This window comes from Balaenoptera acutorostrata, chromosome 2 (assembly GCF_949987535.1).
Source record: "Balaenoptera acutorostrata chromosome 2, mBalAcu1.1, whole genome shotgun sequence".
Taxonomy (NCBI): Eukaryota; Metazoa; Chordata; class Mammalia; order Artiodactyla; family Balaenopteridae; genus Balaenoptera; species Balaenoptera acutorostrata.
Genome location: NC_080065.1, coordinates 95005810 through 95023979, shown reverse-complemented (window position 1 = coordinate 95023979; position 18170 = coordinate 95005810). Strand labels below are relative to the sequence as shown.

The window sequence follows — 18170 nt, the reverse complement described above, 5'->3', positions numbered from 1 at the left end:
TATATCTAAAAATAAAGGACCTTTTAAAAATCATAACTACAATGCCGCTATATCTATAAATTACAATTCCTTAATATTATCAAATATGCAGTGTTTCAACTTTCTAATTGTCTTGAACATGTTAAAATTTGTTTGTTTTTTTTTTTTTGTTTGTTTGTTTTTTTGAATCAATATCCAAATAAGGTCCATGCAATTGACTGGTTGATATGTCTCTTATTCTCTTTCTACCTGTAGCTCCTCTCTCCCATTCCCTCACTCACTCTCTCTCATCTGCTTTTCTTTTCCAAATAAATGACTTGCTCTTTTTGTATAGATTTGGGCAAGAAATTATTCTTTGAAATTAAAGTCTTTCCTTTTTTAATTTCAAGAATTTTCCTGAGTTAGAATGTTTCATATTTATTTTCTTCCATTGTTTTGGTTTTCTTCTTTGGAGTATGCAATTACACACATATAAGAGGTTTTCTACTTTATGGACCCAAATAAACAAAATAAGAAATGAAAGAAGAGAAATAACAACAAATACCACAGAGATACAAAAAAAAAAAAAATCATAAGAGAATACCATGAACAGTTAAATGCCAAAAAATTTGACAACCTAGAAGAGATAGAAAATTTTCTAGAAACATACAACCTGTCAAGACTAAATCAGGAAGAAACAGACAATCTGAACAGGCTGATCAGTAGTATTGAAATTGAATTTGTAATTAAAAAAAAAAAAAAAACTCCCAGCAAACATAAGTCCAGGAGCAGATAGCTTCACAGCGGAATTGTAGCAAACATATAAAAGAGAATTAATGTCTATCCTTCTCAGACTATTCCAAAAAATTGAAGAGGAGGGAAAACTCCAAAATTTATTCTCTGAGGCCACCATTACCCTGATACCAAAACGCCAAAGACAATACAAAAAAAGAAAATTATAGGCCAATATCTCTGATGAATATAGATGCAAAAATCCTCAACGAAATATTAGCAAACCAAATTCAACAATATATAAAAAAGGATCATACACTATGATCAAGTGGGATTTATTCCAAGGATGCAAGGATGGTTCAATATTTGCAAATCAATCAATGTGATGCACCACATTAACAAAAGGAAGGATAAAAATCATATGATCATCTCAATAGATGCAGAAAAAGCATTTGACAAAATTCAACATCCATTCATGATAAAAACTCTTCATCAAACTGGGTCTAGAAGGAACATATCTCAAAATAATAAAGGCCATTTAAGACAAACCCATAGCTAACATCATACTCAACACTGAAAAGCTAAAAGCCTTTCCTCTAAAATCAGGAACAAGACAAGGATGTCCACGCTCTCCACTTCTATTTAACACAGTATTGGAAGTTTTAGCCACAGAAATCCAACAAGAAAAAGAAGTAAAATCATCCAAATTGGGAGGGAAGAGGTAAAACTGTAACTATCTGCAGATGACATGATACTATAATATAGAAAATCCTAAAGTCTCTACAAAAAAACTATAAGAACTAATAAATGAATTCAGGCAAGTTGCAAGATGCAAGATTAATATACAGAAATCTATTGCTTTTCAATACACTAATAATGAACTGCCAGAAAGAGAAAGGAAGAAAACAATCCTGTTTAAAATTGTGTCAAAAAGAATAAAATGCCTAGGAATAAACTTAACCAAGGAAGTGAAAGACCTATACTTTGAAAACTATAAAACACTGTTGAAGGAAATTGAAGGTGATACAAAGAAATGAAAAGATATCCCATGTTCTTGGATTGGAAGAATTAATATTGTTAAAATTTCCATACTACACAAAGCAATCTACAGATTTAATGCAATCCCTATCAAACTACCCATGACATTTTCCACAGAACTAGAATAAATAATCCTAAAATTTCTATGGAACCATAAAAAACCCCAAGTTTTGAAAGCAATCTTGGGAAAAAAGAACAAAGCTGGAGGTATCACGCTCCCTGCCTTCAGACTATACTACAAAGCTACAGTAATCAAAACAGCATGGAACTGGTACAAAAACAGATACATAGATCAATGGAACAGAATAGAGAGCCCAGAAATAAACCTACACACGTATAGTCAATTAATATATGACAAAAGAGGCAAGAATATACAATGGAGAAAAGACAGTTCCTTCAATAAGTGGTACTGGGAAAACTGTACAGCTACTTGTGAAAGAATGAGATTAGAACATTTCTTCATGCCATATACAAAAGTAAACTCAAAATGGATTAAAGACATAAATGTAAGACCTGAAACCATAAAACTCCTAGAAGGGATTGTAAGCAGAACACTCTTTGAAATAAATCATAGCAATATTTCATCAGCTCTGTCTGCTGAGCAAAAGAAGTAAAAGCAAAAGTAAGCAAATGGGACCTAATTAAATTTAAAAGCTTTTGCATTGCAAAGGAAACCACTGACAAAATGAAAAGATGACCTACTGAATGGGAGAAAATATTTGTAAATGATATGAACAATAAGGAATTAATATCTAACATATATAAAGAGCTCATACAAGTCAGTATCAGAAAAACAAGCAAGCTGATTAAAAAATGGGCAGAAGACCAGAATAGACATTTACCCAAAGAAGACCTACAGATGGCCAACAGGCACATATAAAGATGCTTAACATCACTGATCATCAGAGAAATGCAAATCAGAATCATAGTGAAATATCACTTCACACCTTTCAGAATGGCTATCATAAAAAACCCCACAAATAACAAGTGTTGGCAAGGATGTGGGAAAAAGGGAACTCTTGTGCACTGTTGGTGGGAATGTAAATTGGTGCAACCATACTGGAAAACAGTATAAACGTTCTTCAAAAAACTGAAAATAGAACTACCATATGATCCAGCAATTTCACTCCTGGGTGTATATCCAAAGAAAACAAAAACACTAATTCAAAAAGTTACATGCACCCCAATGTTCACAGCAGAATTATTTACAATGGCCAAGATATGGAAGCAACCTAAGTGCCTATCAATAGATGAATGGATAAAGATGAGGTATATATACATAATGGAATATTACTCAGCCATTTTCATTCACAATTCGATTTTATCATCCATTCAAATAACTGAGCCAATCCAAATTTAAATGACAGATGCTTTAATTGGGCTTTAGTAGCTGAAACTGCTGAGACACTATACACTTCAAGCTTCTGATGACTTTTAAAATGCCTCCAGTGTACACATGTATATAGGATACTTTTATAACCTCCCTGATGAAAACCTAATATTGAAGTAGCAGCTGAACCCAGAGCCAGCACTTAGTGGTAGAGGCTGCAGGTCTCTCCTCACCATCTTCTTTTGCACTTGGGAAGCACAGCAACATCTGGGTAGAGTTCTAGCTTGGACTTCTGTCTCCTCATCTCTTGGGGTCCATTCCTTAGCACGCTAATTTTTTTTTCTTGTTATGTTTGTATCTTGTTTTTTTGTTTGTGTTGGGTTCTTGTTTTCCCTTTGTGTGTGTGTGGTTTGCAATGATGTACTTGCCTAAACTTTGAATTGCATTTTTTAATAAATATTTGTAACAATTAAAAAAAAATGAATGAAATTCTGCCATTTGCAACAATGTGAATGGACCTAGAGAGAATTATGCTTTGTGAAATAAGTCAGACAGAGAAAGACAAATATTCTATGCTATCACTTATACGTGAAACCTAAAAAATAAAACTAATGTATATAACAAAACAGAAATAGATTCACAAAGAGAGCAAACAAGTTGTTACCAGTGGGGAGAGGGGAGAAGGGAGGGGCACGATAAGGGTAGGGGATTAAAACACAAACTACTATGTATAAAACAGATAAGCAACAAGGATATATTGAACAGCACAGGCAAATATAGCCATTGCTTTGTAATAACTTTAAGTGGAGTATAATCTATAAAAATATTTAATCACTATGTTGTACACCTGAAACTAATATTGTAAAACAAGCATACTTTAATTGAAGTTTTTCTCCTTTTGATTTACATTGTTCTTTTTACTATGATTTTCTTAATTTTAGTTTATTTTGCAATATTAAGTTATAATTTCATCTATTTTGTGGGCATATCCTCCCGACATGCTTTCACTGCCTAAGGGGACCCTATTCTTCTCCTTATTTTCTGTCCTCTTATAATCATTTTGTATTGTAATTAACTGAGCCACATCTCTGCTGTTTATTTTTAAGTTAAATTTGTTTTCTTAACCTTTTGACAGAGTGATAGGTCAGAATATCTATTCTAGTTTCATGGCTCTCGACTTTCTGGTTACTTTCATGAAGCATTCAAAAATTGGACCTCATAGTTTCTGAGATCTCTTCTCTATCTGGAACATCATTCCCTTTCTTCTACCATCTCTACTCTGATTACTAAAGTCTCTTTCCAGAAGTTTCTCCTAAACACAGGGTTTTCTCCCCCCCAAAGAGGCTTTAGATATTAATTTCATGAGTTCACAGGGCCTTGACTGCATTAGTCTCTTCAAACCTTACTGTGGGTGTAGCCCTCGCACTTCTCGGAAATTTGCATACCAAAAAGCCCTCAGCTTTCTTCTTATACTGGCCCATCCTGCTCCCAAAGATTTGGAGATTTTAGAGATTTGAGTGTTCTCCTATTCTTAGTTCCATCACATGCCCTCTTGCTTCCTTTGCTTCTTCTTACATAAATGCTAATACCATGTGGCTCTTGCAAACTGTCATTAGTTTGTCCTCATTCACTCATATTTTAGCTTCATGGAGATACCTTGTCATCTGGTTTTGCTATAGATATTGTCAGTGAGGTTTTGGTTTTTTAGTCCTAGTTTCTCTGTCTATTCTTATGGGGATATCTGGGAAGACTGAAAGACTACTTTGTTGTGGTTTCTGTCTTCCCAGAATTTCAAGAGAAAACATAGTTTTGATAGACTGTAGATCACCAACTTGCACAAGATGTTTTCAGCTGATAAAAAGTTGTGGTAAAGACATTTGAAAAAGGTCAATTCAAAACATAAGACAAAACAACAAAAAACAATTCTAAAAAATTGTTGACTTTTTGTAATTTTGGATTGAAATTTTTCTTAGATGGTTAGTACCTCAAATAGTATAGTTATTTTTCAGAAAGTACCTTCTTTCCTTAATGTTGCAGCAAGAAGTTTTAAGTTCTCCAAGTAGCTGGTGTTAGAAGCTGAATTTTGAAAATGTTTACAAAATAGGGCATGAACAGAACAGATAGGACAAAATAAAAAAGATGTATTACAAGAAGATACCTTAATGATCATAATTATTAAGATACAGAAAAACTATATTGATGCAAAAATTCCAACGACTTTCTCCATTCAATTATTTTGAACGTTGCCAAGAAACACAAACTCATCATATTTTTAAAGGATGAAAGATGGAATATCCTTCCTCACCTTTTTATTTATTGGATACCTGTTACACACCAGGGTCAAATAAAATGTGAAAATAGATTAAAATATTCAGGGGGTTATTATTAATTGGTTCTTAAAAATAAGTTTTCATATGATACTTCCTTAGAATACGAATTTTTCCAACTCATGATTAAGTTACATAATCTACTTACTAAAATTTTAATTGAAATGGTTTCTTGAACTATACTTTCTGAACATTGTTAAATGGAGTATGAGAGAAGGGGAAAAGAAGGACGATTGTGTCAGTGTAAGTTGAGAACTTCGGCTACCATTCCATCATCCTCTGCGTTGCTCTCTAAATGTGGATTCTGTGGTACATCCATCAGCCAACACAAATGTAATTAGTGTGTCCTCTGTGTGCTGCACCTGCTTGGTTTTCTCCAGTTGTTAAAGGAAGGGAGTTGTTACAAAGATGATGGAAAAGAATGGCTGATAATTAACTTTTTTTTCCATCTCCCATTCTCCCCAGAAGGGGAGAGAATCAATTACCTCCTGCCTGCCATAAACAGTGTGGATTTTCCCATAGTCACTCTTCAAGACTAGAGCTTTACCACAACAGCTTTGTGATACCCCTCCAGGGAGTGCTACTCGTGGCTTAGTTTATGCAAGAAGTACTCTTTGGGGTTGTTACAGAAACAACTTGCACAACCATGTGCAGCCTTCCTGATGGGAATCCCTCCTTGTCTGTTAAATACACATGAGTTCTTATGAGCATCCCCACCCCTCAGAAAGGAAGTGCTTCAGCCACTAGAATTTCCTCTCTATCATTTGTTTTATTATGAAGTCTCAAGCTTTGACCTAAATATGATATTTATGCATTTTCATTTTGATATAATTTAGGGTTAAATGCCTGTGTTCAGAACATGTCCTTGTGTGAATGTCTACTGACTGGCTGGATGGAGGAGTGAATTTTCTTGGGAGCTGTTTTCAGGTAGCATAGAGTTAAGAATAGTAGGTGTAAGAAGAATGGTGAAAATTTCATTAATTTTCTATAATATATATGTTAAATTAGTAATATGCTTCATCTAATTAATGGAGAGGATGCATTCTAACAAATATATCTATTCATTTATTTATTCAATAAATATTATGGAATGACCACTATGTGCTGGGTGCTCAGTAGTAAACCAGACATGGCCTCTGCACTCATGGGGTTTCTCTTGGTATGAGCAGACAGACAACAATCAACACAGTGTGCTAAACACTGTGATAGAGATATTAGAGAATGGCCTGGGAGCTCCTAGAAAGGGCAGGCAATTTATTCTAGAGGCTATGCAGCGTGAGAAAAGGATTCCAGAGGTAGTTCAGACCTGAAGGACGTACAGAAGTTTTCTAGCTGTAGGGAGAGTGGGAGCTGGGGGTAGGATAGGTGTAGGGGAGGAGTATGGGATTGGAGAGAAGGGAAACTGTTCTAAGAGAAAGGACCAAGACTACGGTGAGGATTAGATTGTGAGGATGGGGTAATGATATTTAATCAATATTTTTAACTGCCTAATGTGAGCCAGGTACTTGCTGGATTTAATAAAGAATAAGATTTGGGTTCTGCCCCAGATGAGACCACAGATAGTAGAGAAATTACTAATAAATACATCATCATAGATGTAATATATGTTATAGTAAGGTTTGTACAGCCAAGAAATTTATGAATTTTTTTGTCAGAAACATCTCTAGAGCAGACGTGTGGGGCAGGAGCACAAATGCAGGTGCCTTCCCCACCTCGTCTCATGTGAACTCTGCACACCATCAGAACTCAACTGTTTCTCTTCCAGGCTCCTTCTGCTAAAAGGAATTTTGTTCCCAGCTGATTTGTTCATCAGAATGTCACAGGGATAGGTCTCTGAAACTCAGACATTCAATTTAAAATATTTTATAAGTTGAGCCAGGCCATCCATGACTGACTAGGAAGAGCAATAGCAGGGAACTTCTCAAGTTGCAAATGCAGGTTTGTAACTTAGAGCTAAGACTGTAGGTGAAGATATTAGTGACCAAGCAAAGGAAAGTGAAATCGTGCAATCTTTTTCTCTTCATTTAGGTAGCAAGACTACAGCAGATGTGTTTGGTCGATGTCTTCTGCTGGGTATTGTGGGAAAAATTCTTAGCCTTCTCACTAGACTATTGCTTTGATCACCCATGGAGCCTCGCTCCAAGCCTCGCTCCTAGTAGGCGGTCAATAAATATTTGTGGAATCAATACTAATTGCTACGTGAATGGATGCCAGAAAAATTTCAGACTGTGGACATCTGGACAACTCCTTTGCCTATGTTCCTTATCATGTAGAACAAAAGTACTGGACTGGGAAGTGATGCTCACTTGTTGCAAGCACACTGGCCATGGATCCAGAGGGAGAACCGCTGTATGTATTCATGCTTCCCAAAGCAACATGCAACAGGTAGAAACGTGATTGTTGTCCTTAGGAATAAACTCACAGTTACATAGTTCCTAGATATTATTTTAATAACATGGATCATTTTATAAACTTATTTTGAACAAAATCAAATGATTCAATTCAGCAAAATAGAGTATTTGTTTCATGAGGCAACAAATAACAATTCCTACAAAAAATTTAGTTGAAATAAAAAAAAAAAAAGCCAATTAAGTTGAACCACATATACACAGTTAAGAGTTTATAGCTTTATGCAAAATATACTAGTACTTCAATTTTTAGAAGCAACAATACATCCAATCATTATAGGGGTTTTAGAGCTGTAAAAATAAGAGAATAATTTTGGTTGATATTTTTGTCTTTTGTATTTAAACATACTTATCGCTATATTTCTCTTCAGATTTAGTAACTTCCTTTTCATGTTTCTTACATAATAAGAAGGCAGTTAAGATGCTACCAGCGCTTTAAGATCATTTTCAAAGGACCAGGGCCATGTAGTTTTTAGCTATGCTGCACAATTTCCTGTTGCTCCATTGTAAGCTGTGCTAAAAATAAAATCTCTCCTAGGATTTTAATCACAACACTGACCCAAAAGTCTGCCCTGGTGTCCCAGTTCCTACAGGTCTCTCAGTCACTAACAGGCCTAGCTACATCTGGAGGTCTGGGAAGGAATCACAATGGGGTGTGTTTCCTTCGACTCTCAGGCTATGATTCTTTGGCCTCAATAGGCGTTATCACTCCAAGACCATGCCTTTTACTTCCACTGTTTGCTATGTTGGCCCACATGCTCTTTCCCACAGTTGGGACTGTTTTTCTTCTCATCATTTTAAACTTGTAGGATGAGAAAACACAGGCAACGCCTATTTCTCTCCAAGGATCTGCTTTAAAATATGACTTTTGTACATTTGCTTCTGTCACCTTAATTGCTGCAAATTGAATTGAGCTCATCTCCAGCCCAGCAGTTAGCACAGGCAATGCAGCTGAAGAGCTCTGATCCAATCATATCCTGAGGGCCTCAGACTTCCTGGCACAAAGATTAAGAGCCCTACTGCTCTCCCCACCAATGGCAGCTTTTTCTTAAATGGAGATGTTATTAGATGACTGTAAGTTTATATGAGAAAGACATTGGTCTGGTGAAAATGTGTACTGAAGGATCGAATGACACAGGGTAAAAGCCCCAAATAATATGAGTTTCAGGAACCAAGTTTTAAGGGCTGCCAGTACATCATTATGTTGCTACATAAAAAACTGTATTTAAATGAATTCCGCTGTACCCTGTGTAAATCTACCACGCCTACATAAGCTTCATTCACTGCTTTTTCTTATTACATTCATGTCACCTTTGTCTGTATTGATGCTTTTTCTAAGAACTCTCCCAAAGAGTATTAAATTCATATGCTTTAAAAAAACAGTTTCAGGGCTTCCCTGGTGGCGCGGTGGTTGAGGGTCTGCCTGCCAATGCGGGGGACACGGGTTCGAGCCCTCGTCTGGGAGGATCCCACATGCCGCGGAGCAACTGGGCCCGTGAGCCACAATTGCTGAGCCTGCGCGTCTGGAGCCTGTGCTCCGCAACGGGAGAGGCCGTGATAGTGGGAGGCCCGCGCACCGCGATGAAGAGTGGCCCCCGCTTGCCACGGCTGGAGAGAGCCCTCGCACGGAAACGAAGACCCAACACAGCCATAAATAAATAAATTAAAAAAAAAAAAAAAAAAGTAAGATTACGCTAGGCAGATAACTTTAAAAAAAAAAAAAAAAACAGTTTCAAAGGGTACTACTAGCACCTGTTAAATTTGAGAAGCTAGGGAGAGAGTGAGGGAATTGTGGATCATTGTGGGTGCTGGCCAAGGAGTTGACAGTATAGGAGAAAGAGGAGGCCAAATCAAATTGTAGACCTGGCAATGGGCCTAAGGGATTCCCAGTCCAATTCTCTCATACTGTAAATGAAAAGCCTGACCCAAAGATATATAAATTGCCCAAGAGCATAGAGTTTATTCAATCATTCATCTGACAAATATCTAAAAATTGCTTGCTTTCTGTCTAGAACAGCTTCTAAGATGGACATGAAGATACTCATATCTAATCCCCCCGTCAGTGTGCTCTGCCTTGGACATCACTTTGCCCTTCCCTCTACCCTTCACCTGCTAATTTTCTATTTCCCATTTAAGATTCAGCTCAAAAGGCTCTATTAGCTCCCTGAAGTCATTTCTGGCTTAGAAGACCCCCTTAATTTGTAACCAATGTACTGTGTTTATGCCCCAATTATAGCATTTATCTTCCCCACATGAATCCTTACAGCCAAGTTTGGGACCAGTCTCTAGCAAATGCAAAGTATCTTGTGATAGGTTTTTTGTGTACTACTGATTCTTATCTTTATTTTTTTAGTCCCTTGTCGTCCTTTATTTTTTTATCTTGTGATAGTGTGGTTGTCTCTATAAGCCTAGTACACTTTTTTGGAGGTGACGGTAGTATTAAAAGTAATATTTGGGTCCATATCACATTTTACTTTCCCTCTTCTAGACCGTGAGCTACTTGAGGGTGAAGACAACGTCCTCTGGTTAACATGGTGGTGAGAAGAGAATAAAGTGGGTAGTGAATCTGAAATGGTAGAATGAGGCCAGACTATAAGGGGTTTTGTTTGCCATGTTTAAAAGAATTTACTTGAACTAAAAGTAGTGAGTAGGCTTCTGGGCTGATCTGTGATCAAATGAGTGCTTTAAACATAGATGGATGGAAGAGAGTGAAACTAGTGCCAGTTAGGAGTCTATTGCAATGGGAAAGAGAAGGTGAAGGCTCAAAAGGACAGAAGCAATGGGAAAGGGGAGAGGGAATGGATTTGAGAGCTGCTCACAGAAAGAATTATGGGGAGGGGGGCAGGGAGAAGTGAGAGGAAGAGGGAGAAATCAGTGATTAGCTTAGCTGTTAAGTCAGTTCACAGAGGTAGGGAGGAAAAGCAAGATTGAGAGTTGAGGGAAAGATGCTGAGTTCATTTGAGGACATATTGATTTAGAGGTGCCTATGGGACTTGTAGGTGAAAATGTCTAGCAGATTGTTGAAAATACTGTTTCCATCTCTGCTGAGACAACAGTCACCAATGTGACTGAAGCCACAGGAGAGCATCCAATTTACCTACGGAGAATGTATGAAGAACTTTAGGAAAGGCAGACATTTAAGGGATGAAAAGAGGAAGAGGAACTCAAGAAAGGGATCAAGATAAAGAAAACCAAAAAGTAAGATAAAAACCAAGGGAAAAAGATGCTGTCAAAAACTGTACTAAAGATATGGAGAGATTTAACCAACAATATAAACTAACACAGACCAGATTCTCCAAAAACACACAGCCTCTGGCCTCGGCAGATCCTTAGTGCTTCTGGAAAGTCCTTATTCTTGCCCTTGTCTGTTTTCACATTTCCAAACTTTACCACTTCTTTCCTCAAGTGTTCTATTTCATTCTCTCCCAGCCATTGTTAGGAGATCAATTTCTCTTCAACAATATTGAAAGAATAGAACCTATAAAGTCTGAGCTACTTAAACCTCTTACACTCTCCTCTCCCCCAACACAATCCCATTCCCAGCCCTAGGCAACCACTGCTTTGCTTTCTGTCTCTATAGGTTTGCCCCTTCTGGAAATTCCAGATAAATGGAGTCATAAAATATGTAGTCTTTCCTGTCTGTTTTTTTTTTTTTAACTTAGCATAATGTTTTTGAGGTTCATCCATGTTACAGTATATATCAAAGGAACATTCCTTTTCATTGGTGAATGATATTCCATTGTACATTTTGTTTGCTCATTTGCCTGTTTATGGACAATATAAGTTATTTCCTCTCCTGGAACACACCCTACTCTGTCTGCAGGCATCCATTTGAGCCTGCTGTGATGCCCCCATGGGACTCTGACCAGGAGTCTCATATCTTTTCCCAACATCCATGAAGGTGTACAAGGCTAACTTGTTAGTTTGTAAGTAGGCTAGAATTATATCCCAGCCCTGATATTAAGTCCTCTTTTTCAAAATTGTTGCGACTATTGTAGGTCCTTTGATTCTTCTGCAGCTTGACTATGTTTCTGAGGAAGAGGGAAACTTTTTTTAAAACAAATCCTTTTATGTGGCTCTAGATCTTATTCCTTCAGTGTCTTCTCTGGGATGTTCCAAATAAAAGTCCCTCTCACACAGATCTCTCCTGCTTCCTCATCCTGTAGCCTCCTTCCCATCAGCAAATTAATGTGTTACCAGTGTGCCAGCTTAAGATAATAAATAAGCCTCCATTTATCCTGTGTCCCTTTCTACTACCTCACTTTTTATTTTTCCCTTTAGAGCTAAGCTTCTGGGAAAAGTAGACTTTAAATCTAGTCCAAATCAAAGTATATGTTTTCTTCATATGTAGCCAGATAAAACTGCATAAGGGAAGATGTATTTAAAATATCCATGGTGGGGCTTCCCTGGTGGTGCAGTGGTTGAGAATCTGCCTGCCAATGCAGGGGACACGGGTTTGAGCCCTGGTCTGGGAAGATCCCACATGCCGCGGAGCAGCTAGGCCCGTGAGCCACAACGACTGAGCCTGCGCGTCTGGAGCCTGTGCCCCGCAACAAGAGAGGCCGCGATAGTGAGAGGCCTGCGCACCGCGATGAAGAGTGGCCCCCGCTTGCCACAACTAGAGAAAGCCCTAGCACAGAAATGAAGACCCAACATAGCAATCAATCAATCAATCAATCAATTAAAAAAAAAAAGAAAAAAGAAAATAAAATATCCATGGTTGAAAAACAAGTATGTATATATATATATATATATATATATATATAGATGTTTAAGTTAAGCCAACACTTTAAGCAGAACAAAATGTTACATTACTAATTTGAAGTTTTATTTGTAAGCATTAAGAGTACTGGCATTTGCTTACATAGCAGCAGCATGGCATGGTAGAAAAATCATATGCTTTGGAATCTAACGTACTTGAGTCCAGTTTCATTTAATTATTGTTGTTGTAATTATTAGATCCAATGTAAACTGAGTGACCTAATGGTAGTTAACAGAACACTCTGATCCTCAGTTATCTGGTCTACAAAATGTATATATCAAGGCCTACCTTATATATGTGTTGCTGTGAGGATTAAATGAGATCATGGTTAGTAAAATGCCCTGCCACTGCCAGGACCCCAAAAGGCACTCACAAATGGCCCTCATTATAGTGACCAATTATCCTTTTAGACAATAAGATTTTATAGGTCTTCACTTTAGACAATTACATTAATGACTAATTTTTGACACAACAGTCTTCACAAATTCAGATGTGTTCTAATTTTGGTTAACGAGAATACCAACCATGACACAACTCCATGGAGACTGGAGAAAAGACCTAAGTTCCATTTCTAGAATCTTTTCCTAAAGACAATGTCCTGAAAATTCCATTTACTTCCACCAAGAGTAAGAGACCCAGGAATGCTGAAGTAGAAATGACTATTAGGACTGATATACTAGGACTCTGTCAGGTAATTAATGGGGTAAATTCATAATCTCCAAACATAAGCACTAGTTCTCCTGCATGTTGATGACTTGTTGTTTGGAAAGAGAATATTTTCACTTTTGGGAAATGAAAAAAAAAAGTTTGTAGTCAGACAGATGTGAGTTTCAGGCCTGACTTTATGACTTATCAATTTCTACAGTTGGTGTTCTTGAAAAAAATGGGGATAATAATGCCTTAGAAAAACATGAAGGGTGATTGAGTGAGTTAAATACATACACAGTTTTGCATAGGACCAACCAATACATCAGGGATTCTCCATAAACACAATAAACAATAGTTTATTCCCTTGGAAATGATTTAAAAGGGGCTAACTGGATTTAATAAGAAAGACAGTGAGGCCATATGAGGAGGAAGAGTTGGACGAAAAGACACACCAGCTGCCTATTTGGGGAAGATCATTTACCTTGACTCATTCTCAGTTTCCACATCTGTATAGTGGGGACAATGCTCTTCATCTGCTTGCCCCAGAGGGTTGACATAAAAGAGGAAGACACACTAGTGTCTGTGAAAGAACTTTTAAAACCGCACGTACTGAATTTTTGCTCTCAGTAATGGTGTGGTAGACAAGCGTACAGGCAAGAACAATGAAAACAAGCTAAATAAAATATGTTTTAAAGTATATTTGAAGACATCTCAGAGTTACCAAGGAAGTTAAGGCTTTAGGAGCCAAGATCTAGAAGAGAAGAAAAACCCAGAAAAGCAAACCTGATATCTGATGCCTATGCTTTCCCTTTAAAGGCATTTACTGATTCTAAATCAGTAGCTGATGGGCCATCTCACAGGGTAGAGGGAACAGAAGCTAGCATTTAGGGTCTGTCTGTTAAGGAAGGGGGGCCCTGGCAAAATCCCCTGGCTTAAATTGGGACCCTTAAAGAGCAAAACCCTATGAGCAACAGTTGACAAGAAATAGATCCACCCTCAGGAAGCCCAGCTTTGAATCAGTCCACTGCCTGATTAGATTAAAGTGATCTGTTCCTTACTTTAACTGCCTGCTGGAGCAAAATAAAATCTGCTCTTTTGGAAGGCAACAACATTTAAAGCCTCAAATTCTAAAACCTTTTATACATAATGTTTAGCATTTGAACAAACATAATCTAGCAAGCAAAAACACAAGGAGAAAACAGAAAAAAAAAGACAATTAAAAATTCACAAGATATTCTGATACTGGAGTTAGACAAAAATCAGAAAAAAAAAAAACAAACCTTTAAAAAAATTTAATTAGAAGACCAGAAGGACACTGCTAAATTAGTTATCTTAAAATACAATCATTTTCTGGAAAAAAAATACTTGAAAATTTACTCTTAAACAACTTCAGAACTTGTCCACTTAAAAAGTTCAATAAATTTATAAGAATTGTGACTAGATTGAGAAAGACGGAACAGAAAACGTTCTGGAGGTTTTTCCATGATATCGTAATTTTGTGGAAATTTTTTGGGGGGATTTTCTTGGACACAAAATATCACTGATTTTAATCCCTAAAATTGTAATCCATTGTCCTATGCAATTTACTATTCATACTCTACATGAAACAGCAGATTCCACTTGGATTTACCATGTTTCGGTTTTTAGGAGCACCGTAGAACAGATCTTTTGTTAATAAAATACAACCATTTTGACTATAGTGGACTAACATAATTATCTCTTCATCAGTTGTTCCATTAGTTCATTCATTAGATACTATTAGAGTCATCATTAGGCCAGAAATGAATTTCTATCATTACAATTAAATATGTTTGGTTTTTGACCTAAGTACAGGAAAAAGAGACCATATTATGATTTTTAACTCTCAAGAAAGAAAGCAATAAATGGATAATAATGCAGGATATATTTTCAGTTTTGATACAAATTTAAAGATAACTGTACAATTAAGTAACTTAATGGCAACAGATATGTGGACAACAACATTCAGGGGGAAAAAAGCCTATTATCTACGACCACTAAGAGTTTATAGAGTAGTTGAGTGCTCTACTGGCTGTCTGCCATTCTTTAGATGTCCTCTGTTAAATCCGAATATTTCATCCATTTATCACTGTAAATGAAATTTATCAACAGCATTTAGTTTTTCACTCTTATCTATAGCTGAATTAACTCTATTCCATCAAAATCAACTAGACTGCAAGATGAGAGAACCAGAAAGGCTGGGGAGAAGGGAAGGAAAGAGACTCCTGATTCCAAAATGATTCAGACAAACAAAGGTTAGAAGGTAAATAGTTAAGTGCCATTGGTAGATGACAACTTCATTGTGAAATTCCTGTCCTGAAATTATTTACAAAGAACAGGAGATTTTTCTCTGTTAGACCATAATTAGCAGAGAAATATGTAAGTCTTCCTTAGGAAGATCTCACGGCTCCAAAGCCATCAGGATCTAACTATAATTTGACTCTGTTAATGTACCTAAAGAAGGAATATGTCCATGAAAGAGTCAGCTAAAAAGGTATTGAAAAAGGACCAATTATTGGCAAATTTAGGCAACATTCAAATAAACTAGTCCGGAAGAGTCTTGACTAAGCATATGGGAACATGATAGTTTTAGGATAAGGCTATCCTTATAGTGGATCAGAGTGTCTCAGCTTCCTTAGGATCATAGTACAGCTTCAAATTTGTTCTGAGGTTCAGAGAAGTTAAGCAAACCACTCTATGTTAGTTATTTGTTCCTTAAGTCAGGATTTAAAACCATGAGTCCAACTGACTATGAGCCAAATACCACAAGAAGTATCAATATATGTCTAGGCTACCTATGCTTACTTCCCTTAGGTGATTCATTTATTTGCAAAGAATGAATATAGTTTAAATGCTACAATTTTTAAAATCTGATAAATTCACATAACTTGCTCTAAGGAAACTTTAGTATACATCTGAACAAAATGTTGAAGGTACATATGTAGCTCCAATCAAGGTCATTTTGCTTCTTCCTATCTGAAGATCCAACTCTGCACTGGGTAACATTAAAAGCAGACAGGAACTTTGAAAACCAATATGAAGACTTTTGGAAGCTCTTGAAGAGGTAGTAAATTTAACTGAGTGGAGTAGGGGTGGGGGGGAAGGGGAGGCATGCTCTTCTCCTAACACTTTCTAAACCCTTAGGTATCTTTCTCCTCAGAGTCCATTCATTGTAGCAATTGCTCACTCACTCATTCATGCAGCAAATATTTATTGAGAATTTACTGTGCTCCAGGCATTCATGTTACGTTAGCAGTTCATCAACCTCTCTTCTGTCTTCTGTCTTCAGTCCACTTCTCTCTTAACCCTTTCTTCAACCAAAAAGACCTTTACATCACAGAAACTGCAGTTTCTTACCATTTCTGATATATACCTACTCAGTCTCTTTGTCTTCTTCCAATTCCATTCTTGCTTAATTACCCTGTTCAGCACAGCAAAGAGCTCCCAAGAGCCCATCAGGGCAAAGAGGGAATTCTGAGAAGATGAGGAGGGTAGGAAAGCTATGGAAGCTTAAAGTGTGTGTCTCTTGTACAAATAGTGTACCTATATTATGCGCTACCAGATTTCCTGAAATACTCCCTGCCATCCTCAAACCTCTGCCTTGAGTGATGAACATATGAACAGACAACTAAAATTGGCTATAATTGGATATAACAGAACATGTTTTTCTCTGCAACTTGGAACTCTACACAGCCTAACAAAGAAAGTAGGCCTAGAAACAATCATTTGGAGAGAATTGATTTTTATGGCTTTTGGATCATAATAAAGAATACTATTATAATACATGTTTAACTTTCTATAATTCTCATTGAATATTTTCTCACAAAATATTCTCATAAATCTTACTATTTAGTTTAGATTTAGTATGACTTTAGAAATTCTGCTTTTTATCTAGAAGTAAATGTTTGCAGAAGTAAATAGTACAATGTTTCTATTTTTGTTCACTAAGCTTCTCAAATTTTCATCTACGCACATCTTATCAAATATCACTCTCTTTCCATTCTACACTCCTTTTAAGATCTATTTTAGTAGAAGTTATCAACTGGTATAATATGTCATTATGAAAAATTTCAGGAGAAATTTCCTTTTGGTTATTTTTGGTGACTGGAAGCAAAACCTTACTGTGGTTACATTGCCAGGACCTACTCACCTGTCAAACAGCTCTCCTCCTGTGACGAGTTCTAGGACCAGACTGATTTCTATAGGGGTTTCAAATATCTCTTTAAGTTTTATCTGGGAAAAGATATAAAAAAAATCACAAATTCTTTATTTTCAACTTTCTAGGAAATAGTTAAAATTATGGCTACAACAGCACTCTCTGTAATAGCAATATGTTGGATCATGGTTAAAAAAGCTTCCTTACTCTAGTACCAGGCAGTCATTTGTCACTCTCTGGTTGTTTCTATCAGTTACCTCATTTCTTCAAAGGTCCTTTTGAGTTTTTATATTTTTCATTTGGATAGTTGAAAGATACCTGCCCTAGAAATGTTTCTTAAATTTTGCCAAATCATCCCAATTTCTGCATTTCAACAGAATTAAAAAAAAAAACAAAAAACAAACAGAAGCAAACAAAACTTCCTAAACCATTTGAAAGCATCATGGTTGGTAGAGATGCAAATGCCTCCTTCTCCTAGAAAGGGACTTCAATTAGGGGTCTGAGACAGAACAGGACCAGGTTAAAGTCTGTCTGTAGGGAAGGGGAATCCCTTAACAGCTAAAAAGTTGCTGGTAGATGAAAGGATACTCAGAAAAGTAACAGTGATAGTGATTTGATTCACCATAACAGGGTTTTCATCACATTCAGATAATCCATCCAATTTTGGATATTTTCCTTCTGAGAATCTAGTGACCAGGACTGATCTATATTTGAGGAAAATTCCAAATTGACTTCTCTTTGAAAGAAATAAGACGGATAATGTAAAAGTGGTGATTATATATGGTAAATTTTG

At 36.6% G+C, this 18170-nt stretch overlaps 1 protein-coding gene across 6 annotated transcripts in view; it reads right to left on the bottom strand.

Moving 5' to 3' along the window:
• CAMK4 (calcium/calmodulin dependent protein kinase IV) overlaps positions 1 to 18170 on the bottom strand; it is a 254678-nt gene that overhangs the window by 96592 nt on the left and 139916 nt on the right. For 5 of the 6 annotated variants that reach the window (XR_009007091.1, XR_009007092.1, XR_009007090.1 and 2 more), the window contains exon 4: positions 17372 to 17454. The exons of the other annotated variant lie outside the window; for it this stretch is intronic. Coding sequence is in view for 1 of the 5 variants with exons in the window: in XM_007192092.2 (XP_007192154.2) it covers positions 17372 to 17454 (83 nt within the window). In the remaining 4 variants the exon portion in view is untranslated. The remainder of the gene's footprint in view (positions 1 to 17371; positions 17455 to 18170) is intronic. 6 annotated transcript variants of the gene reach the window in all.